The sequence below is a fragment of the Mercenaria mercenaria genome, chromosome 3 (genome assembly GCF_021730395.1).
Source record: "Mercenaria mercenaria strain notata chromosome 3, MADL_Memer_1, whole genome shotgun sequence".
Taxonomy (NCBI): domain Eukaryota; kingdom Metazoa; phylum Mollusca; class Bivalvia; order Venerida; family Veneridae; genus Mercenaria; species Mercenaria mercenaria.
The window spans coordinates 100,164,531-100,189,324 of NC_069363.1; the positions used below are offsets into that span (position 1 = coordinate 100,164,531).

Below are 24,794 nucleotides of genomic sequence, written 5' to 3' on the forward strand. Positions count from 1 at the left end.
AACATTTGTTGAAGGTTTTAATATTGCTCAATATAGGCCTACTAGAACTTTTCATTGAATCTATTGTTTTTATTAGCTCCCATTATGGCTCTAACTATAACAGTTCATGTGCAATAATAAAAGTAGTGCTTTTCTGACCATGTAAGTACTCAAAACATCTATTTGGAAAGCTGTTTCATCTGTTTATAAGATATCAAAATTTAAGCATTATGGATCTTTAAGATTAATATCACTTTAACTAGAAAAAAAAACAACAGAGTTCCCGTTCAATAACTTTACTTTGGACTGATGCATTAAATTTAAAGTTGGTCTATTGGTAGCTTTTACAAAATAATGAGAAAAAAAGCATAATTTGTATAATGGGCCAGAGGGGTCAAGTTCAAGGTTAGCATAGCGTAATAATTAATCTGCATACTTTGGAAACTCCACTGTGGTACAGTGGGCTAAAGCGCTTTAATTTGTAATGTTAAACCGACGGAATCGCTGTTTATATACCGGTCCGGACCTTCTAATTATTAACAAAAAAGGTCATTTCGATGCCATAGGGAAAAAGTCAATGTCACAGTAACTCTAAATAGAGAAAATGACTGTTGTCATCAAAATGGTGTTTTTCGGGTCATAACTTAAGGCCGACTTCTGTCACCAAAATTAGTGCATAGCAAGCTTATATTAAGAACTGGCTTCGAATTATATTTTGGGTAACTGTTACGAAAAAAAATAAAAAAAATATAATAATAATAAAAAAGGTCACAGAAATAAAAATAAATGGTTCCGTTCCAAAACCCTTTGTCAGGAATGAGATAACCTGTTTATTCTGCATACTTTCAAAAGTACACCTAAAACGTTGGCGTATTCTACCTTTCATGCTCTTGTAAATGTTGAATAGACTAGTAGTGGTTCAAATCCCGGTCCCAGCCTTACTTTTCTATAATGAAAAGAGCGATTTTGATTCCATAAGGTAAGGACTTTGTATATAGCAGACTTAATTGACGAACTAGCTTCGTCACTGTTATCAAAAATAGAAAAATATCCGCTCAGTATCTAAAGTTTTGATGAATCTTTTGTCAGCCAACTGTGTGTAGATTTCTATCGATACAAATGTTTTTATTGTGTTTGGGGTCACTTTGGGTCAAGGTCATTTTTATTAAAACAGAAAAAAAGAATCTACTTAATATGTTTGGTTTTGATATACCTACCGTCACCAAACTTGGTGTATAGAAAACTTTAAATGAGGCAGAGGTTAGGATGACTGTATTTCGGTTATTCGGGTCAAGGTCACCGTTACTAATATAAAGGAAGCGATTGCTGCAAACGTTGAAAACCTGGTTTCATGGCGTTGTCGCGTTTTATCACGTAATGTGCCTGCTGTTAATACAATTACATTTTAAATGCAGGAGAGCTAGACCGGTACAATATACTTTTGCATGGCAATACTGTCGTCGAAAGAGTGCCGAAGTTCCTGAAAGACTGTACATAATTATTGTTCCTACTTGTTTTGTATGGTAAACAATCAATAGTAAAAAAGAAGTTACAGACTACTTTAGAAATGAGTCGATAATGCATAGTTACTGACGTATGAGGCTCGAAATGTAGGTGCATTTGATGGATGAAGATGTCACACTTTACAACAGCAGTCCCTATTTAGATACGTTTGTAGCTCAGCATCTATCTTATTGACGTTATAGTGTTTTTTTATCTACCACCGGTCAATACTCCACCAACAAATTCGTGAAAATTACAGGTTTTCTAAGCTTTCCAGTTACCTCCCTTATGACCCTTATATTTTAAAAATCGCATTGGACTGTGTTAAAAGCATAACACGACCACATTTTTGACGCAACTGAGACGTCACTGGTGTAAAGATTTGTCAAATTCGATTAACTTCATTTGAGACACGGGCTGCACGTGCAAAATGACTTTTTCCAGCAATGTCGACATGTACGAAACTTCTGTCGCAAATCATTCATCGCACTTGAAAGTTAGTCGACAGACTAAAAGGAATACGTTAAAAACAGAATATCCTTGCTAAGAATGCCACGTTCAATGTTTGTTAAAAGACATAATAAATACAGATGGCAGTATAATTGATAGAGTAGAACTGGAAAGAAAAATTGGTACAAATGTTAATTTTCTTGCATTTGCAGCAATTCGAAATATTTTAAACAAACTTATCAAAACGGTAAAAATCAAACAAAAGCGGTACAAGTATTGAATGTTTATTTCCTATTATACCGCTGTACTTAAAAGCTATCTTAAACTCTAAGAAAGGAACGAATCATATATACAATATTCTTGTTAAAAACAGTGACATTCCTACTTGTCATGATAAATGGATGAATGTTTTTGAAATTCATAATTTGGAATGGGAAGTAATTCATGGCTGGGTTTTTGAAATTAGTAATGATCCTTACTTACAATGGCTGCAAACAAGAATTGTTCATCGAATTTTAGGAACAAACGTTTTGTTGTATAAAATGAAGATATCTAAAACAGAATTATGTTCTTTTTGCAAATCAGAAAAGGAAACTTTGCTTCATTTGCTCTGGGAGTGTATCCATATACAATCTTTACTTGGAGATGTTACGGATATAATTAAACGCTTTGATGTAACATTTTACCTAGATAATAAATCTTTTATTTTAGGATATACGAAAAAACAACAACTAACTTTTAACATTTTGAGTCTAGAAATAAAAAGATACATATTTTTGTGTAAACGACAAGAAATAATTCCATCACTGCAAGGGTTGTATAAGTACATTATAATGAACTGCGTATCTGTAGGTAGGTGAATATGACGTTTTGTCTTTTTTTTATATATTAGTAGTATATTTTTTGTACGAGTACTATATATGTGTTGAGGCTTCAGACCATAAACATAATTGCAGAATTATCTCCCAAGAACTTTGCCATTGCGGAATCTGTTTTTTCTATGTTTTTTTTTTATATCTTACATTTAACTCATTTGTATATGTGTATTTGTAAGGTTAGCATGGGATGGTTCCCCTACCCATGTCTAACCATGTGACGGGGAGAATAAACGGGGTTACCCATTGGGGCCTCAGACGAAAAGAAAAATTGCCACTTTTAAGGCACGATCATTTATTTATTTATTTATTTGGGTTTTACGGCGCACAAACACAGTATCAACGCCATCAGAACATTGGCATGGTTGACGCCGACATGTCGTGAAATTGCACGGCGTATGTGCTGTTCTCACCCGACAGTCATGAAATGGGTAAGGAGACATGATCAGACAGGGTCTATGAGTAATAGACCGCGCACACGCCATGAAAAAGTGACGTCGATATTGTTTAAAAAAGTAAAGAGGTATATATTAAGTGGTAACATTTCAATGACGCCTAGTATAATTCTCCCATACTGGCGGAGTACACAATATGAACGTTTGCGCTATTGTTTCATCCCGTTCTTTGATAAAGCTCGTTTCAAACAGAGCGACTTATATAACCTACTTTCCTGGGCAGTTGTTAGTCGGTGTGTTAATGGCGATATGTAGGTGGGCCTGAAATTTGCGCACGATTCTCTGTCTCATTAAGGAAAACATTAATGCCAATTAAAAGTAAAATTGCTTTATGCATGTCAAAGTTATGGCCTAACCATGCTCTAAAATGACCTTTGACCCCTAAGTGTGACCTTGACCTTTTAGACAATGGCTTTTGATTTGCATGCGACACTCGGGGTAAAGTTTTATGCCAAACGAAAATGAATTCTCCATGCTTGTCAAAGTAACGGCCAGGAAAAGTACTAAAAAGCCCTCTGACCCCTAAGACCTTGACGTTTGAGATTAAAATTGCACATGCAAACAGATATGCCAAATATAAAGAAAATGCTCCATGCATATCAAAGTTATTGTGTTATCTTTGACCACATGCCACCCCGCAGTGTGAATTTTGCCTTTGGGATAGGTACCTGTGGTTCAAACGCCCAAACTCTGTCTCACTGAAGTTAACATTCATGTCAAACAGAACTGCTCCTTGAATGTCGAAGTTTTTGCCTATTCAAGATCAGACCCCGTTGGCATTAGATTGTTTCACAAGTTTCTTTCGTATTTCTGTTCTGTGACCACAGCTAAATAAAGCTGGGACAGTTGAATTGTAAAATTCATTTTGGAGCCAACAAGTTGGTTCCCACTTTCAGGCACGTGTTTATTAAAAGCTTTAATTATAGACCTTTTCTCAGTTATTTCCTTAGCAACGGGAGACAATTTTCGCGCATGCGCACCCCACGTAGGGCAAAAAAACATGACCGCACAATATAAATTACGTTAGAGTTATACTGCATTTTAATATATTGGATCAATAACTAGTTTGTTTTATGGAAAATATCCACCGCAAGACAAAGGAAAGTATATGTATATCTTTGCAAGCCCACAGCTGATATGCGCATTATCATTGATGATTTTGGATTAATAAACTATTTTTCAGCAATTTTGATCTCAACAGATGTAGGTTAAGAAAAATGGAATAAAGTATTAATGAAGTTTTAGTTTTATTTCTTAACATGATCTCACAAAACTTATCGCCTGTCGCAATTAGCTTACATAATACTTGTAATATAATGAGAAGTCGAAGTTTAAAATAAAATGTACAACTTACAAAGTTCATCCTTTGATTTTGTATCCAATTATACCCCAAATGGGAATCAATTCATTCCGTATTCAAAAAATAATAATCATCTTAAAATTGTCATTTTTTATTTCTATCGATTCTTTGAATTTAAGTTTTTTCTGGCAATATCAAAGAAGTTAAGATGGTGAATGCAGCGGTCAGATTTAATGGGGGGGGGGGGGGGGGGGGGTTTGTAGCAGAGACAGGTATGAAATAGCATAGCAACCAATAGCTTGTGTAAAAAGGTCTATACCTATCTATCAGACACAATAGCAATATCAGACTTGCCTGCATTCATTTAAGAAATACGGAAGGAAAGCATAAGATACGTCAAATTTTAGGAATTTTAACCCGTGATAGATCAATGCGATTTCCTCCAAGTGGACTGCTGGAGCTGTAAATGAACCTAAAAGCAGACGACGGCTGTAAATCGTGACATCTTCATCCACCAATCTTACTGTAAGTTCAGATGGATCCACGACAGAAACAATTGTCCGTCTTTTTTCAAAATAGTTCCGGAACTTTTTTGCAGACTGCATACCACAAAAGAAATAAAGAGCGGATATATACCAAAGTTTAATTTTAGACCGCAGTCTTATCCACGACATGTCATGTTATAGTGAATATTTGAGACATTTTGTGAACGACTGGAAACAATAATTTGGGCCTTTGACCAAATAACAGGCATCTTTAGTTTTGAGTCTTGTGCATGCGACTTGTATGACATGACACTCTTAAAGTGAAATACTTCCCTGCCCATTATCAAACTGTGCGCCTGTGATAGTGTTGCCATTTTTTATTCTTTTTAAGTTTCATGAAATTGAAGTACCTTGGTGTAAAACATGTTTTTACTTAAAAGACTTTATGGCGATTCGGGTCACTACAAAATCTAGCAATTTTGACAAAATCAAGTACCATAACTCTTTGTGTTATATTAAATCAACTGGCGATACCGATTCTGTGTAGTTTGTTTCCATTCCTCAAGAAATGCGGCTTGTGTGTTTATAATTGGAAATACAGCAATTTTGACTAATTCATTAGTTACTGAAGTGATCTCGCACAATAGTTAACTCAAGAGGCATTTTGTGAGGCATATATATATTTAAAGTTCGCTCAAAAAGTGTGGCCTTTTATTTATTTATTTGGGTTTTACGGCGCACCAACACAGTATTGGTTATATGGCGCCAAACACGACTACAAATTTTGGTTCCACATCTCATTTTAAGTGCATGCAATGTAGTACAATAAATATTCTCTAAACTTATTCAAGGGTCAAAATTCATGTACAACAGACTTGTCCCAGATTTTGTGACGAAATACATTCTGCATAAAGTTTCAAAATAACTGCTCACGAAATGTGGCTTCTAAAAATACACGGGACATAACTCTGGTGTAACTGGAGCATCGTTGCTTATTTTCAAATTTGTGTCATTATACTTCTGTTTACATTTCATGCAGATTGTTCAAGATGTCAGGTCTACAATGTGTTAGAAGTAGCATTATTGACAGAAGGTTGGATTAAGATGGCCATTGGATGAAGGGATCTAAATAACTTATCCTGAAGTACTGTTCAGGCGACCTAATAATGATATTTCGATGCATTTTGTTTTACATGAATTACAACTTTGCTCATAAACTTCAGCAGAAAAAATAACAACACTCGTGTATGCTCATCATATCATATTTTATTTTTATCTTCTTAGTCTTAACAAGAAAGCATGTTTGCACTGTGTGGTGTCAGCAGGAAAATATTTGTCATAAAAGTCTAGAATATATTCTTCTGGTTTAAATCCGAATTTCTGATACAGTAACATGGCATTGTTGGTAGCGGAACAATGGAGAGTGACATCTTTCCCCATACATGTCTGCAAGAAATGTACAGATTATTATAACATATTTTTTGTAAATTATTGAAATAAAACAGTGAACAACAGCTGTTTGTACAACACATTAGCCTGTCATGATGGCCTGTTGGAGGTGTGTGTGTCAGTTTCAGTCACTTTGACATAAAATTTTGACCTTGTGACCACCCAAAATAATAGGGACCTAATAACTCTGTAAATATTGATGATAAGAAGCTAAAGGATCTCCAACTATTGAATTTCAAGACGTTTGAGCCATTCACCTGTGACCAAGTAGCACGCAAAACAGGGGTGGTCATTCACTCACCATAGACAAGTATTATTAAGTTTGCAGGTCATAGCTCCCATCATTTTGCAACCATAGATAAGAAACCACTATTTGACTCGAGGTCACTGGGATGCTTAGGTTAGCAACTGTCAAACTGTATAGGATGACAGCCTGTAGTCACCAGACAGCATCTTTTGTTTCTAGACTCGGTAAGGTAAAAGGTCATAAAAAAAGCTTTTGACGGGTGACTTTCCAAATGGTGCAGGAAGAACCCAGATGCTAAAGGGCATTACTTCAGATATGGGTAGACACCTGGGTAGAACCAGTGACGTTCAGGAAGCAAGTTGGATGGCATCCTCAAATGAAAGAATTCTACAACCAAAGTGAGGTTTCAAAACCCACAGCATTGAGTGGCAAATGATTCAAAAACAGCAACTTTAACCTCTAGATCATTAATTGAAATATTTCATGATATTTTTAACACATATGTTACCTGAATAAGATGATATAACATGAATGTTGCCATGTGAGCACGTCTCCATTCTGGATGTGTAAATATAAAGGAGATGTAAGCCTCATTCTGTTTTACGTCAGGTACCATAAATGCAAACCCTATCACAATTTTCCTACAAAAAAACAAACAAAATAAAGAATTCTCATTTGAAAAAAACTCCATCAAAATGCAAAGTATCTTGATTTGGCAGACACAACTATGTTTGCAGTAAAGTATATAGTTCATGAGCATAAAGACACTGATCAGAGGGATGCATATTACCACAAGTTCAACAGGATATGCTTCATTATGCATCATGAATAGAAGGCAGCTTTATAAAGTTACCAGAGGGCAGCATTGTATGTACCAATGTAGGTACCAACCTAAGACTGCTTGAAAGCTAAATAATCAAGTAACTAACTTGCTATATAAAGCCAAGTACAGTTCAACCTGTTTTAAGCAGTCACTCTTGGGAGCAAGTTAATTGATTTTACCAGCTGGTGGTTGCCTATAAAACTCAATTTGTTTAAATACTTAATGCCACAGATATGGCTTTGGACTGACAGACAGTCAATGTCAAAACTCATCTTTTCCACCTTTGGCGAGGGATAATTTGTGGACCTGAAAACATGACTGATTGCTAGAACAAGTTTGGCTACATACAATGTCCAGTTTCTCTGTAACAAGAACAAGCACCATAAACAACAAAGTCCCTACCTGTACAGAGCAACACAGCTGAAATCTGGATACTGCAGACATTCCGACACTGAAAATAGAAATTTTCTGCAACTGAGCCATTTCTAAATCAATTATGCAAACCAGGTCAGACATAATATTTAATTAATAGCACAATTTATTGATATTTCCAAAGCCTTAGGCGTTTGACTCTGATTTATACTCTGACTTACCATTACTGTTGTGGGTCTATACAGTTAATTAAGAATGTTGTTTCTTCAGTTCCTGTCAGAATACGTATGAGAATTGGAGAATAGAAGAATATTGCTTTTTTTATCTGCTGACACTAGAAGAAAGTTTATGAAACAACAAGAGGGCTGTAATGACTAGTTTCTACCATTCTTTGATGCTACCTGTGGGATTTCTCTTAGTAATAGCTATGTAATCTATATGTTAATTATGCATGAGTAAACATGTGCAAATTTAGTGTTAATTGTCATTAATCCATACATTTTTAATGATATATTTCTCTAATTTAGGATTTTATAACAAGCCAACTCATTTTTTCTAAACCAAAGTTTTGCTTAGTCATAGTCACTATTTTGGATAGGTTAGTCATTCTGAAATTTAACTGTGATACAACAGTAAGCCACAACACAACACAATATTAGAAAACCAAACATTTAATGCAAGGATAATAACCACATGCACTGTAGAAACACCTCACTGAAAAACAGACCTTTAACTATCAAAGCAAAATTTTCATTATAACAGCCTTTTGGAGCTTTCAATAGAATCACCTAGAAATATGTCTCATGAAATTCTAAAGACTGCTTTCTGAGATGATTGTCTCTGGGATACAGAAAAAATACTTCCCCACCCCTTCTGAGACAAAAAAAATCTCCCCTTAGAATTTTTTCTGTTATATCCAAATTTTCCATTCATTCCATTAAAGAGTTTATATTTGTGATACAGCAAATTGTATTTTTACAATTTTCCTTTTTTTACAATTTTAGAGCTTCTCTTTCGAACCATCTAAGAAGTCATATTGGAAACCATTCTTTTTCACTGCAGCCATGTTTATTTGCTAGGTCACACTGTGACCATTACCATGAAATCATCTAACCATTATCATGCTGGACACAACTGATTTTGCCTTTGCTAACAGTGCAGATCATGATTAGCCTGCACATCAGTGCAGTCTGATCAAGATCTGCAACTGTTCGCCATACAGTCAGTATCTTTTTGGTAAACACGCCTTTTAAACAGTTAATGGTACTATCCAAACTGAAAGATGAACAAGTTTGTTATAGAAATTTAGCAGGGTAAGGGTTAAATACTAATAACTTGATTCTGTTACAAAGCTGCAGAGTGAATGGTGATTTTGCGGAGAAGATGTTGGTTTGAGAAGGAATTGTTGAGATACAAGGGATCAAAAGTAACAAGAGGACCATGATGGTCCTGAATCGCTCACCTGTCCCCACATAACCAAATTTTGAACTGAGTATGACGTCGTTTTTTCTATTATTTGACATAGTGACCTAGTTTTTGACCAATTTTCATGAAGATCCATTGAAAAATATGGCCTCTAGAGAGGTCACAAGGTTTTTCTATTATTTGACCTAATGACCTAGTTTTTGAAGGCACGTGACCCAGTTCTGAATCTGACCTAGATATCATCAAGGTGAACATTCTCACCAACTTTCATGAAGATCTCATGAAAAATATGGCCTCTAAGAGAGGTCACAAGGTTTTTCTATTTTTATACCTACTGACCTAGTTTTTGCACACATGTGACACAGTTTCAAACTTTACCTAGATACATCAAGGCGAACATTCAAACTAATTTTCATGAAGATCCATTGAAAAATATGGCCTTTAGAGAGGTCAAAAGGATTTTTTTTAGACCTACTGACCTAGTTTTTGACCGCAGTTGATCCAGTTTCAAACTTGACCTAGATATCATCAAGATGAACATTCAGACCAACTTTCATACAGATCCCATGAAAAATATTGCCTCTAGAGTGGTCACAAGCAAAAGTTTACGGACACACGGACAAACAACCGACGCTGCGCGATCACAAAAGCTCACCTTGTCACTTTGTGACATGTGAGCTAAAAAAGGACAGATAAAAAAACACCTGATTCAGGTTGAATAGAAAAGAAGTTGTACACCTACCATCAATTCCTGGCCAGAAACATTCTCTGCACAGAGCATTTACCGAAGCTATATGTTGAGGTCTGACATAGCAATAGTCTATAGGAGGTAATGGCTCTGGTTTCCATGTTGGGTCGTTTCTGACATGTAAGAAAATTCAAGAAAACATTTTAATTATATTAATAAGTATTTAAAACATTAAAACTAATATATCAATAATCACAGTTCAAATGCGTTTTCTCTGTTGATAATACTAAACAAGAGGAGCATGATGGTCCTGAATCGCTCACCTGTCCCCATGTGACCCAGTTTTGAACTGAGTATGACGTCGTTTTTTCCTATTACTGGGGAAAATATTAACTTTTTTCAGCCAGGGGCCACCTGGGCCCCTAACTTTTAAAAACTAGGGGCCCAGACCAAAAGTTAGGGGCCCAGTTAATACAGTCAGGTATCTGTAGTGAAATATTGCATTTCAGGTTGCTCTCATACAAACTGGGTACATGTATGTTCAGTTGATTATCAACATTTACAGGGGATTAATTGATACAAGCTAATGCTTGTTTTATGTAACTGTACAATTGTATTTAATGGAAATTAAATCAAAACCTTTCAAAACTCAACAGGTTAAAATAAACATATTCAAAATACATTCAACATGTGACAGTGTTAAACTTTTCAACTTTAAATGTTTCTCAGGTCCCCCAACAGCAAAAACTGCAAATGAGACCATTATCAGTATTTTGCAACCAGAGCCTGTTTTCTTCCCATTTTTTGTTAATGTTCCTGGACCTTTTGTTTTTTTCATAATCTTGATAATATTTTCGCTTTTAAGCCGCCGTTTGTACTTGCTTTTCAGCGGGCTTAGTAACCCCATCAAGAAAATGGCACATTTTTTCCTCAGATTACTGGCTTCGCGTACATCACACATAGGGCGCCGCCATTACAAGGGAGATAACTCGCATCGGCGTGGTAAGTTCGTTCCAAAAAGCTAGCAGTTCATTGGCATCTCTACACGAGATGTGTAAATTAAGTTTGTGGTTCCGATAATAATGAAGCACATGCAACAGTGAAAACCGATGGCCACTTTTGCGAACCACGCTTTCAAATATTGCGCCACATTGGGAGGAAGCACTGCGCTGCACATGGGGTCACATGGCGTCGCAGTTTAAACGTGTCCGGTATAGACCGGTAAAACGGACTTTCTCTTGACAGACCTCCATTTTTAAATGGAGTCGACTATGTTTTCGAATGATTCATACTATTGCAATCCATTTCCCAGTAGACATAAACAATATATCCAGACAGAGCAACTCATTATATTCCTTTCAGTTCTCAAGAGAACTGTGAAAAAACGAAAAGAGGCAAAAAAACACCGAATTATGGAAAATTTTATTTTTTTCACCCTGGTCGCCTCCTGGGCCCCTAACTTGAGATTTTTAGGCGCCCAGCCGATTTTTTGGTCGCACTGGGCGACTGCTAATATTTTCCCCTGTATTACTTGACATAGCGACCTAGTTTCTGAGCTCATGTGACCCAGTTTTGAACTTGACCTAGATATCATCAATATAAAAACTCTGACCAATTTTCATGAAGGCAGTGGCTAGGGTTACGGTACCGTAATCCTAGCCTCCGATTCTAGAATTACGGAAGTTCCGTATTTCTAGACAACCCTACGAGAATAGGCTAGGATTACGGAAGTATTTAAGAGGAATCAAATATATATGTTAGGACATGCATAAATGATGTTGTTAACTTACTTGTTTCACTTAAAATAGCGATTTTTCATGTCTGCCATATTATTTCGTGTTATCGATCCGCCATTTTGGGTTAGTAAAATATAGATGGACAATTATTTATGCACTGTTGATGAATGATTATGAATGATAAAAGTTAAAATCTTCTTAATGAAAATAGTAATGTTTCAATGTTTACATAATTGTCCAACTATATCCGGGTTACATCACGAGGAGGTGCTCAGTTCATGGCCCATTTCTTTTTCTTTTCAATTTCCATAATAAATAATCGTTTTTTTTTTTTGTTTTTTTTTTTTTTAAATATTGTTGTAATTTTGTTTTTGTTTTCGAGTACGTTATTATTTCATAGTCGTGATTTTGCATTTTTTTTTCTTTCATTTTTAATTGTTCTTCTCTATTTTTTTTCTTTTCTCTTTCTTCTTTTACTAACCCAAAATGGCGGATCGATAACACGAAATAATACGACAGGCATAAAAAGTCGCTATTAAGTTTAAAACATCATTTACGCATGTCCTAATATATATATTTGACTCCTCTTAAATACTTCCGTAATCCTAGCCTATTCTCACAGGGTTGTCTAGAAATACGGAACTTCCGTAATCCTAGAATCGGAGGCTAGGATTACGGTACCGTAACCCTAGCCACTGCCTTTCATGAAGATCCATTGAAAAATATGGCCTCTAGAGAGGTCACAAGGTTTTTCTATTATTTGACCTAATGACCTAGTTTTGAAAGCACGTGACCCACCTTTGAACTTGACCTAGATATCATCAAGGTGAACATTCTCATAAATTTTCATGAAGATCTCATGAAAAATATGGCCTCTAGAGATGTCACAAGGTTTTTCTATTTTTAGATCTACAGACCTAGTTTTTGATGCAGTTGACCCAGTTTCAAACTTGACCTAGATATCATCAAGATGAGCATTCAGACCAACTTTCATACAGATCCCATGAAAAATATGGCCTCTAGAGAGGTCACAAGGTTTTTTTATTATTTGACCTACTGACCTAGCTTTTGACCGAACGTGACCCAGTTTCGAATATAACCTAGATATCATCAAGTTGAACATTCTGACTAACTTTCATAAAGATCCCATGAAAAATGTGACCTCTAGAGTGGTCACAAGCAAAAGTTTACTGACACACATAACCTAGTTTTTGACATCAGGTGACCCAGTTTCAAACTTTACCTAGATATCATCAAGGTGAACATTCTGACTAACTTTCATGAAGATCCATTCAAAAGTATGGCCTCTAGAGAGGTCACAAGGTTTTCTATTTTTAGACCTATTGACCTAGTTTTGGACCGCACATGACCCAGTTTCGAACTTGGCCTAGATATCACCAAGATGAACATTCTGACCAACTTTCATAAAGATCCCATGAAAAATGTGACCTCTAGAGTGGTCACAAGCAAAAGTTTACGCACGGATGGACAACAGACAACGGACGCTGCACGATCACAAAAGCTCACCTTGTCACTTTATGACATTGTGAGCTAAAAATGAACATATTTCTATTTCTGTGAACTATACTGTGAAATACCCAAGCATAAACATAACCAGAATATTCCCTGATCCATCAACCTTCCTTGGCCATCATATTTGAACACTATGTCAATAAGAGCTGTTTGTAAACCACATATAGGAGATAACCGAGTGTGAAAATTTTCAATCTCAAGAATACTATGACCATTTACTGACCACAGACAGTAACATTATGAAGGTTGACCATTGCAGGCCTAGGTTTTCTCATGCTATTTAAAGACACTATTCTAAATATCATAATCAAGGTCACACTGATCTAGACCCTTGGGTTGCTGACAACAAAGACATTAACTAACTTAAGGCCATCTCTTGAAAAAAGAAAACATAAAAAGAAGTTTGACTGCCCTAGGAAGCATTTTCTTTCTTTTTTTATTTATTTTGTTGGGTTTAACATTGCACTAACACAATTATAGGTCATATGGCGACTTTCAACTTTGATGGTGGAGGAAGACCTCAGGTGCCCCTCTGTGATCGAACCTACATCCATGAGGAGCAAGTGATTTGAAGTCAGCAGCCTTAACCACTTGGCCACAGAGGCCCCTTTCAATTAAAACAATGTCATGAAACATGTAAATTAAACATACTGCCCGTACGAAAAACTATGGCGGAATCCGCTCAGAATTAAAGCGTATTAAGGGCGTAATCCTGCTAAAATTGATATTCAAAGGCGGACTATAGGCGGACACGGATTATTCTAAAAATTACGCCTAACAGGAAGGCGGAATTTTTCTTAAATTCTGGTTAATGCTTTTCAAAAAAAAGGTGCATTCTCACTAGGCGTAATTCTCAGATAAAATAAGGGGAAATTTTGAACTTAGAAAAAATGGCTTTACTGAGATAAGGGGGAATTTCGGGAGGTGGTAATTGTATAATTATCAATTAATTTGAAATAGGATCACTGTAAGGGTCCAGTGAGTTTACTACATCCAGATGTTGTCACTTCTGTTTAGAGAGAAAGCACTTTCTGTAGGCATTTATACATGGGATGTTGTTAGTCAGGTAGACTAGACTAAGGAGTACATTATATATTTGTGGTAAGTTAGAATTTAAATAATTTACTTCTGTAATCCTTAAGAAATAGCAAATTAAAGTATAGAGAATTTAATGAACATCTTCCTGTTTTAACCAAATCACTATCTGTTAACTACTTACATTTCAAAAGTACATGTATAATGTATAGCATTTACAAAGTAGCAAACAATTTAAATAAGATTTCAATTCTAAATTAGTATTTAATTGTTATTATCTTAATTAGTATCATAATAATTGCCATAATTATAGACATTTATCACAAAAGTATGGCACTGGCAACACACCTACATTAATGATAATTTCAGTATAATAATCAGTAGTTCATGACATGTCCATGCTTATTTAGTGGAGGTTTAATTCTTTTTAAATCTTTCAAGAAATGTCTGTATTGTTGTGCATTTTCTTCAATAATTCTATCATTAAGCCACAGCTGATATATTTGTAAAATCGAAGCTCACAGTCTTTTTAATTGTATTTGGCAAAGCAAAATGAATCTAGTGAAATGTGAAAAGCTTCATGCTCAAGATAAATACTAAGGGTACTTTTTTATGTTTTACATAAGGCGGATTTTTTTCCGGTTAAGCTTTTCTGGGTATTTTTTTCCGCCTAAGCAGAGAATATCCTTAGACGGAATTTTTTCCTGCTTAAACATTTTTACGCCAATTTAGGCGGTTTCCGCCTTACTAACAGGAAAAAATTTGCATATTTCGAGCCCTATTCTCCCTAAGGTCTCCCTAAGGCTGATATTACGCTTAATAGCAACATAAGATGGAAACCGCCTTATTTTTCTGGGCGGTTTCCGCCTAAAGTATGGGCGTATTTTTTCGTACGGGAGAGAAAACATATTGATCTTGTAATAAGATAATTTATAAACTTAACATAAACAAATCTTTCCAACTGATTTCGCAATTAGAACAGCAACATTTTCATCATAGCTTTATATTTAAGTAAACACCATTTAATCAAAGCAAATACAATCTTGGAATGAATCAAGCAATATCAAAATGAAACCTAAACTGTAGTGTACATAACTCATGTAACTTGATTTGAGCAAACAGAAATTTGAAGATGTGTTTGTTTGATTTGTTATTAGACTATTAGTCCCATTTACCCAGGTCAGGTAGCATGACAACTTTCGAGCAAGAAGATTCCAGGTGATTTCTGGCAACAGCATGCACCTTGAAAGAAACACAAGCCTTCTGCATGACACTTCTGCTTAGTGAAGTAGTGACCTTCACTGTACGTACACATTTGCTACACTACTAGCAATGCTCAAGTAGTGAATTTCACTGTATGTACACATTTGCTCAAGTAGTGAACTTCACTGTATGTAAACATTTGCTACAGAAGTAGTGAACTTCACTGTATGTACACATTTGCTACTCTAGCATTGCTCAAGTAGTGAACTTCACTGTATGTACACTAGCAGTTATCAAGTAGTGAATTTCACTGTATGTACACATTTGCACAAGTAGTGATCTTCACTGTATGTACACATTTGCTACATCAGCAGTGCTCAAGCAGTTAACTTCACTGTATGTACACATTTGCTACATCAGCAGTGCTCAAGTAGTGAACTTCACTGTATGTACACATTTGCTACATTAGCAGTGCTCAAGCAGTTAACTTCACTGTATGTACACATTTGTTACTCTAGCAGTGCTCAAGTAGTGAACTTCACTGTATGTACACATTTGCTACTCTAGCAGTGCTCAAGTAGTGAACTTCACTGTATGTACACATTTGTTACTCTAGCAGTGCTCAAATAGTGGGACTTCACTGCACACATTTGTCACCCTAGTAGTGCTCAAGTAGTGAACTTCACTGTATGTACACATTTGTTACTCTAGCAGTGCTCAAATAGTGGGACTTCACTGCACACATTTGTCACCCTAGTAGTGCTCAAGTAGTGATCTTCACTGTATGTAAACATTTGTTACTCTAGTAGTGCTCAAGTAGTGAACTTCACTGTATGTACACATTTGTTACTCTAGCAGTGCTCAAATAGTGGACTTCACTGCACACATTTGTCACCCTAGTATTGCTCAAGTAGTGATCTTTACCGTATGTAAACATTTGTTACTCTAGTAGTGCTCAAGTAGTGAACTTCACTGTATGTACACATTTGCTACACTAGCAGTGCTCAAATAGTGGACTTCACTGCACACATTTGTCACCCTAGTAGTGCTCAAGTAGTGATCTTCACTGTATGTAAACATTTGTTACTCTAGTAGTGCTCAAGTAGTGAACTTCACTGTATGTACACATTTGCTACTCCAGTAGTGGACTTCACTGTATGTACACATTTGCTACTCTAGTAGTACTCAAGTAGTGAACTTCACTGTATGTACACATTTGCTACTCTAGTAGTGCTCAAACCAACAGCAGAGATTGACCCTGAACCACTTTTCTTCAAAGCCCTATACACATTTAACACTTTTGCTTGACTGAAAATATCTGTAAGTACATCTGTACTTATTTCTGTTTCATGCACAGACATTATTTACACCACCAGTAAATGTTCACTACTGAGAAACCTTTTTGAAATGATATACTGTCATTTCAAAATTCGATAGCCATTTGAAAAAAAGCATTAGATAGAAATAACCCATTTACAGACAAAATCAATTTAAATGTTTTCCATTTACCACCAGTTATATTTCTGGTGTCAACGTAGTTGTTATGTCACTAACCTGTGAGGATAAGCTTTTATCTCTGCCAATAATCTCATCTTCAATGGTCTTGACTCATAATCTCGCCAGATAAATGGCTTCAGAATTCTGTCAATCATTAATAATGCATGTAAATTGACATTGGTCTATATACTGTCAGGGGAACCATTAAAACTGTATTAGGTAAGAACATGAATTAATGATATAAACAAATTTGCTTGTAGCATGTAGACGTTATGCTGCAAATAAAGTAATGATTATTATTGTCAGAATGGAATTTTACTACCGTATATTCCCTTATTAATACAGCCGGGAGCGCTAAATTTTGCAGCAGGTGGGGCGTTTAAAAAAGAACCTAAAAACGTAACATATAATGAAAGGATTTTAACACTACCAAACTGCTGGTATTTTTTAATGAGCTAAATTAACTTAAATATGTAAATGTTTTCTTGAAAACAGGTAATGTATAAAGGGGAGAGCATTAAGAGGAGAATATAAGGAGGTAAAATATGGCATCATAACAAATAATTGTTTATGACTTTTATATGCTACAAACACGAGCCTTTAGGGCAGAAGGAAGCAAAATAATAAATACTGAACTAAAGTATGAAAGATTACTTGTATTTTATTGAAAAATGTATTTATAAATGATAGGAAACGTTATCAGAATATATTTTGAGCAAAATGCTAATTTACTGCAGTAACTCTGTCCCAATGCAAGCATTGCAATTGTAAACTTTAACCTAACTAAAGATGGTCTTCAAATGACCAATACAATTCCTATGAATCTCTACACAGATATATTGAAGTATTCTATGGTAACTTATCCGAAATCACATTGGTTAGAAAACATTTTCAAGTTCAGGAGAGAATTACATTCATCTATTTAGGAAGAAAAGTTGCTGAAGTAGTCCACGGCCATTCGTAATCCCGCTCGAAAATAGTTGAGAAATATAGCCACATATACCAAATTATTCCTTGGGCCAAGACAAAAATAATATGTATGTATCTCTTCTGGGGACCGCGACTGGATCCGGAAATGACGTCATCAATATGGCGACCGTTTACGAAAATAATACTACTGAATAATGATTGAAAATATTAGTAAAATTGCTTATAATATCGGATATGATGTTATTAAACAAGCCAATTGGGCATATCAAATATATTTTATTTGCACTTTCTCAGTAGAAAGTATATTTAAGTTATTTTAATTGTTTATTTTGTACCCCACCCACCTAATTTACAATGCATTTTTACATGTCGCTTCTACCTCTTGAAATAAAATATTTTCGACTAATCTTATGGCGTTGAATCTGAAATAAGATTATTTCCAAACGTTACAAGAAATATAACATACAATAAGGGAAATTGCGTTATTAATATCTGGTTTTAATCAGTACCTAGAAGGAAAGGATTTTATCGAAAATGCAATACAAATCAGTGTCGGCACAAATAATTGTCTATGCTGTTATTATTAGAACCTGTGCATATTACATGCATTGTTTGCAATTTTATTTAAACAAGATTTAAGTACGATCAAGACGACTATGCCGGTGGAAATTTAACAGATATTTTCTTAAAGTTAGATTCATAATAGTCGACTTAATTACTCAGAATTACTGGTTAATCATATGCATTCAAACTTGACATCAACACTGAAAGCGTTTTACTTAATTTGTCTTCAGCTCCGCGATAACAAAAGTATCTATAAACAATATTATTTATCAAACCTGCATTTAAACGTTTATTATGGGCTTTCCGAAATTATGTTTAGCTAATTGCAGGAGGAGGGGCATCAGGGGCAGGGAATAATCATTTCATTTTCTTTCTTTCATCATTCTTTTTCTGAAACTGAAAATATTTCTCAACAGATCCGATTTGTGATAAACTCTGATTCATGTTACTGCAACGCATCTTTGAACCGTAAAACTCTGCAGCAATGCATGTATAGGTTAGAACATGATAAATACATGAACTAAGTAAAGCCAATAGATAGAAAGCTTAAAACGTAAAATAAAGGAACGTAGTGCCGCAAAGCCTTGGAACGGTCAGTTGCAAAACAATGCTGGTGTGCTTAAACAGTAGTTTGGCAATAATGCCCACATTCTATATCTCCACCATATTCCCATGTTATAGAACATTATACGTTAACTCAATCCCCCGACTGCTGAGTGTCTTATTCACGCAAGGGAAACTTAGGGCACGCTATTAATTGAAACACATAAATGATCGAGTAAATATCTACATTAAATATGTAAATAGCCTCTGGTCCTTTAATATTATGAAGTTCGTTAAATATCATTATAATATAACTCAGCTTAAGCTGGAGCTAAAGGGCATCAGATTTTTTCACCTTTCTAAACCTCTCAGGAACAAACTTAGTCAAACCAAGTCTTTTATTATCTTGATTATTTGCGTTCTATACTTTCAAGGGATCTTCTTAAAGCTTTTAACAAATCATTTGCGCATGTTCTCCATGCCGTTACAGAAAGCAGAATACCAGCAGAACATTATTAAGGATCCGAAAGATTAGGAAAGTAGAAATATATCAAAGCCACTCAGTCCCAGTGGCTTTTAAGAACCACCAGTCATGGCGTGGTCCACCTCTTTCGTTGGTCACGATCAAAGAGGAAAGTGTAGCATCCAGCTGACAAAAGAATGAACACCGAATATGCAACATATCTCCAAATAAGAGGGGCAGAACCGCATATGATAAAATATTTCATCATTTGTGAAAATTTTCATTGAAATTGATAAATAACTACTGTTTTGATACACTTAGCAATAGAAGTGTTTTTAAATTGCTATTAAACTTAAAAAAAAATAACCCACACAAGTCTTAATTACAATCGTGAAATTTAGTAGAATATTCTTGCACTGGGTAATAGCAGTATATCTGCAAAAGGACATAATGATAACGTTCATTGAATTCTTGAAAATCGCTCTTGCAAATATATGAAGATTATATAAATGTTAAGGAAAGTGTATTTATTAAACGTCGCATTTAACCGACAAACAACATGACCTACAGCTGATTGTGACAAACTACGTATCTAGTCACAGATAGTTATCTAAGCTGATATATTGCAGAAGATTGTATGGGGAACATCCTCATCTGAATAGAGAAAAACTCCAGTAAATAAATTTGAAAGTGTAAATCAATTTAAGATATGGAGATATATCAATCCCAAGCGATGCAGTATTGTAGTCTTTGAATTGTTAGTTTCATTTAATAACTACACCTCCCTGACATAAAAAAAATGTCAACTATTCGAGCAACAACTGATTGTTTGTATTTGAAAACTTCATCAAGAATGCATTAATTATTTTTCATATAGTAGCCACACATAACTGTGTTTAACGTTTTCTAAATCATACGACAAGCTAGGCAGAAGTAGTTCTCGTGGATTACTTATTATCTCTCGAAAAACTGCATTCCCTTACCGGACATCGTTTAATAAGGAGATGCTTTGACAAACTGTCTCACAGGTTCACATGGAAATTATTTTTAGCAATGTTACAAGCAGAAAAATGCTTAACTGAAATTAAATACACAAGAAAAGGCGTTTAATTTAAGCAGTTCCTTTGTAATTCATTGGATTATTTGGTAAATAGGTATAAAGAGTAAAGGAATCATATGAAACGACGAAACAGCACACGCTGTAATTGCTGGATTTTAATTTTTCTGGGAATGTTTTTCAGAATCTGCATATACTTTGTCGCAATATATTTTTTCACATAAGGTAAATATCAGTTCGACATGAAGTTATACGATTTAATAAATTAGAAGTGGTACATGTATGAGAGGTTAAATTATCTATGAAACGAGCATAATCTAATTGTATATGCAATTAAGGAATCGAAAATCATATTGCTGATCATATATGCGAGCTTTACTTGAAAATACAAATGAAGGGATGTGATTAGTGACCAAATCCTGTTCATTGAAAGGACTCAAGGGGTAGTTTTTAGTATTATAAATTTTCTTCTGTAAAACGTAAATATACTGTAGCGCTAAACGACGATGACATCATAGACCACTAGTATGCTGGACAAAAACATTCTTAGAGAAATCTTCTGATGATTCCTTTCGTAGATGTCTTTAACTTAGTTTTACTGGGAAGTATGTATTAATTGATTGGATTTATCAGTTTCAATAGGAGGATCCATCAACCTTCCTTGGCCATCATATTTGAACACTATGTCAATAAGAGCTGTTTGTAAACCACATATAGGAGATAACCGAGTGTGAATAGCTTTGTAATCTATTTGTTAATTATGCATCATAACATGAGTAAACATGTGCAAATTTAGTTTTAATTGTTATTAATCCATACATTTTTAATGATATATTTCTCTAATTTAGGATTTTATAACAAGCCAACTCATTTTCTAAACCAAAGTTTTGCTTAGTCATAGTCACTATTTTGGATAGGTTAGTCATTCTGAAATTCAACTGTGATACAACAGTAAGCCACAACACAATATTAGAAAACCAAACATTTAATGCAAGGATAATAACCACATGGACTGTAGAAACACCTCACTGAAAAACAGACCTTTTACTATCAAAGCAAAGTTTTCATTATTACAGCCTTTTGGAGCTTTCAATAGGATCACCTAGAAAATATTATGTCTCATGAAATTCTAAAGACTGCTTTCTAAGAGGATGATTGTTTTCTGGGATATGGAAAAATATTTCCCCGCCCCTTCAGAGACAAAAAATCTCCCCTTAGAATTTTTTCTGTTATATCCAAATTTTCCATTCATTCCATTAACGAGTTTATATTTGTCATACAGCAAATTGTATTTTTACAATTTTCCTTTTTTTACAATTTTAGAGCTTCTCTTTCGAACCATCTAAGAAGGCATATTGGGAACCATTCTATTTCACTGCAGCCATGTTTCATTTGTTAGGTCACACTGTGACCATTACCATGAAATCATCTAACCATTACCATGCTGGACACAACTGATTTTGCCTTTGCTAACAGTGCAGATCATGATTAGCCTGCACATCAGTGCAGTCTGATCAAGATCTGCAACTGTTCGCCATACAGTCAGTATCTTTTTGGTAAACACGCCTTTAAACAGTTAATGGTACTATCCAAACTGAAAGATGAACAAGTTTGTTATAGAAATTTAGCAGGGTAAGGGTTAAATACTAATAACTTGATTCTGTTACAAAGCTGCAGAGTGAATGGTGATTTTGCGGAGAAGATGTTGGTTTGAGAAGGAATTGTTGAGATACAAGGGATCAAAAGTAACAAGAGGACCATGATGGTCCTGAATCGCTCACCTGTCCCCACATAACCAAATTTTGAACTGAGTATGACATCGTTTTTTCTATTATTTGACATAGTGACCTAGTTTTTGACCAATTTTCATGAAGATTCATTGAAAAATATGGCCTCTAGAGAGGGCACAAGGTTTTTCTATTATTTGACCTAATGACCTAGTTTTTGAAGGCACGTGACCCTGTTTTGAACTTGACCTAGATATCATCAAGGTGAACATTCTCACCAATTTTCATGAAGAGCTCATGAAAAATATGACCTCTAAGAGAGGTCACAAGGTTATTCTATTTTTATACCTACTGACCTAGTTTTGGACCGCATGTGACCCAGTTTCAAATTTTACCTAGATATCATCAAGGTGAACATTCAAACCAATTTTCATGAAGATCCATTGAAAAATATGGCCTCTAGAGAGGTCAAAAGGTTTTTTTTGTTTTTTTTAGACCTACTGACCTAGTTTTTGACCGAACGTGACCCAGTTTCGAACTGACCTAGATATCATCAAGATGAACATTCAGACCAACTTTCATATAGATCCCTTGAAAAATATGGCCTCTAGAGAGGTCACAAGGTTTCTTTATTATTTGACCTACTGACCTAGTTTTTGAGGGCAAGTAACCCAGTTTCGCACTTTACCTAGATATCATCAAGGTGAACATTCTAACTTTCATGAAGATCCATTGAAAAATATGGCCTCTAGAGAGGTCACAAGGTTTTTCTATTTTTAGACCTAGTGACCTAGTTTTGGACCGTACGTGACCCAGTTTCGAAGTTGACCTAGATATCATCAAGATAAACATTCTGACTAACTTTCATAAAGATCCCATGAAAAATGTGACCTCTAGAGTGGTCACAAGCAAAAGTTTACGGACACATGGATGCACGATGGATGCTGCGCGATCACAAAAGCTCACCTTGTCACTTTGTGACATGTGAGCTAAAAAAGGACAGATAAAAAAACACCTGATTCAGGTTGAATAGAAAAGAAGTTGTACACCCTACCATCAATTCCTGGCCAGAAACATTCTCTGCACAGAGCATTACCGAAGCTATATGTTGAGGTCTGACATAGCAATAGTCTATAGGAGGAATGCTCTGGTTTCCATGTTGGTCGTTTCTGACAGTAAGAAATTCAGAAAACATTTTAATTATATTAATAATATTTAAAACATTAAAACTAATATATCAATAATCACAGTTCAAATGCGTTTTCTCTGTTGATAATACTAAACAAGGAGCATGATGGTCCTGAATCGCTCACCTGTCCCCATGTGACCCAGGTTTGAACTGAGTATGATGTCGTTTTTTTCTATTATTTGACATAGTGACCTAGTTTTTGAGCTCATGTGACCCAGTTTTGAACTTGACCTAGATATCATCAAGATAAAAATTCTGACCAATTTTCATGAAGATCCATTGAAAAATATGGCCTCTTGAGAAGTCACAAGGTTTTTCTATTATTTGACCTAATGAACTAGTTTTTGAAAGCACTTGACCCAGTTTCGAACTTGACCTAGATATCATCAAGGTGAACATTCTCACCAATTTTCATGAAGATCTCATGAAAAATATGACCTCTAGAGAGGTCACAATGTTTTTCTATTTTTAGATCTACAGACCTAGTTTTTGACCCCAGTTGACCCAGTTTCAAACTTGACCTAGATATCATCAAGATGAACATTCAGACCACTTTCATACAATCCCATGAAAAATATGGCCTCTAGAGAGGTCACAAGTTTTATTATTTTGACTACGACCTAGTTTTTGACCGAACGTGACCCAGTTTTGAACTTAACCTAGATATCATCATGTTGAACATTCTAACTTTCATAAAGATCCCATGAAAAATGTGACCTCTAGAGTGGTCACAAGCAAAAGTTTATGGACACACATGACCTAGTTTTTGTTCGCAGGTGACCCAGTTTCAAATTTGTCCTAGATATCATCAAGGTGAACATTCTGACTAACCTTCATGAAGATCCATTCAATAGTATGGCCTCTAGAGAGGTCACAAGGTTTTCTATTTTTAGACCTACTGACCTAGTTTTGGACCGCACATGACCCAGTTTAGAACTTGGCCTAGATATCATCAAGATGAACATTCTGACTAACTTTCATAAAGATCCCATGAAAAATGTGACCTCTAAGAGTGGTCACAAGCAAAAGTTTACGCACGGACAGACGCACGGACGGACGACAGACGACAGACACTGCGCGATCACAAAAGATCACCTTGTCACTTTGTCACATGTGAGCTAAAAATGATCATATTTCAATTTCTATGAACTATACTGTGAAATACCCAAGCATAAACATTACCAGAATATTCCCTGATCCATCAACCTTCCTTGGCCATCATATTTGAACACTATGTCAATAAGAGCTGTTTGTAAACCACATATA

General features: G+C 35.3%; 1 protein-coding gene across 3 annotated transcripts in view; it reads right to left on the minus strand.

Moving 5' to 3' along the window:
* Positions 1 to 6,293: 6,293 nt before the first annotated feature.
* LOC123523869 (cysteine-rich protein 2-binding protein-like) overlaps positions 6,294 to 24,794 on the minus strand; it is a 63,467-nt gene continuing 44,966 nt past the window's right edge. For 2 of the 3 annotated variants that reach the window (XM_053539475.1, XM_053539473.1), the window contains 4 exons: positions 10,106 to 10,224; positions 7,969 to 8,017; positions 7,252 to 7,384; positions 6,294 to 6,493 (listed from right to left, as the gene is read on the minus strand). In XM_053539475.1, coding sequence (XP_053395450.1) covers positions 6,320 to 6,493; positions 7,252 to 7,384; positions 7,969 to 8,017; positions 10,106 to 10,224 — 475 coding nt within the window. In that variant the 3' untranslated portion in view covers positions 6,294 to 6,319. Of the gene's footprint in view, positions 6,494 to 7,251; positions 7,385 to 7,968; positions 8,018 to 10,105; positions 10,225 to 17,112; positions 17,200 to 24,794 lie in introns of all 3 variants that reach the window. The other variant, XM_053539474.1, reaches the window with a different exon arrangement.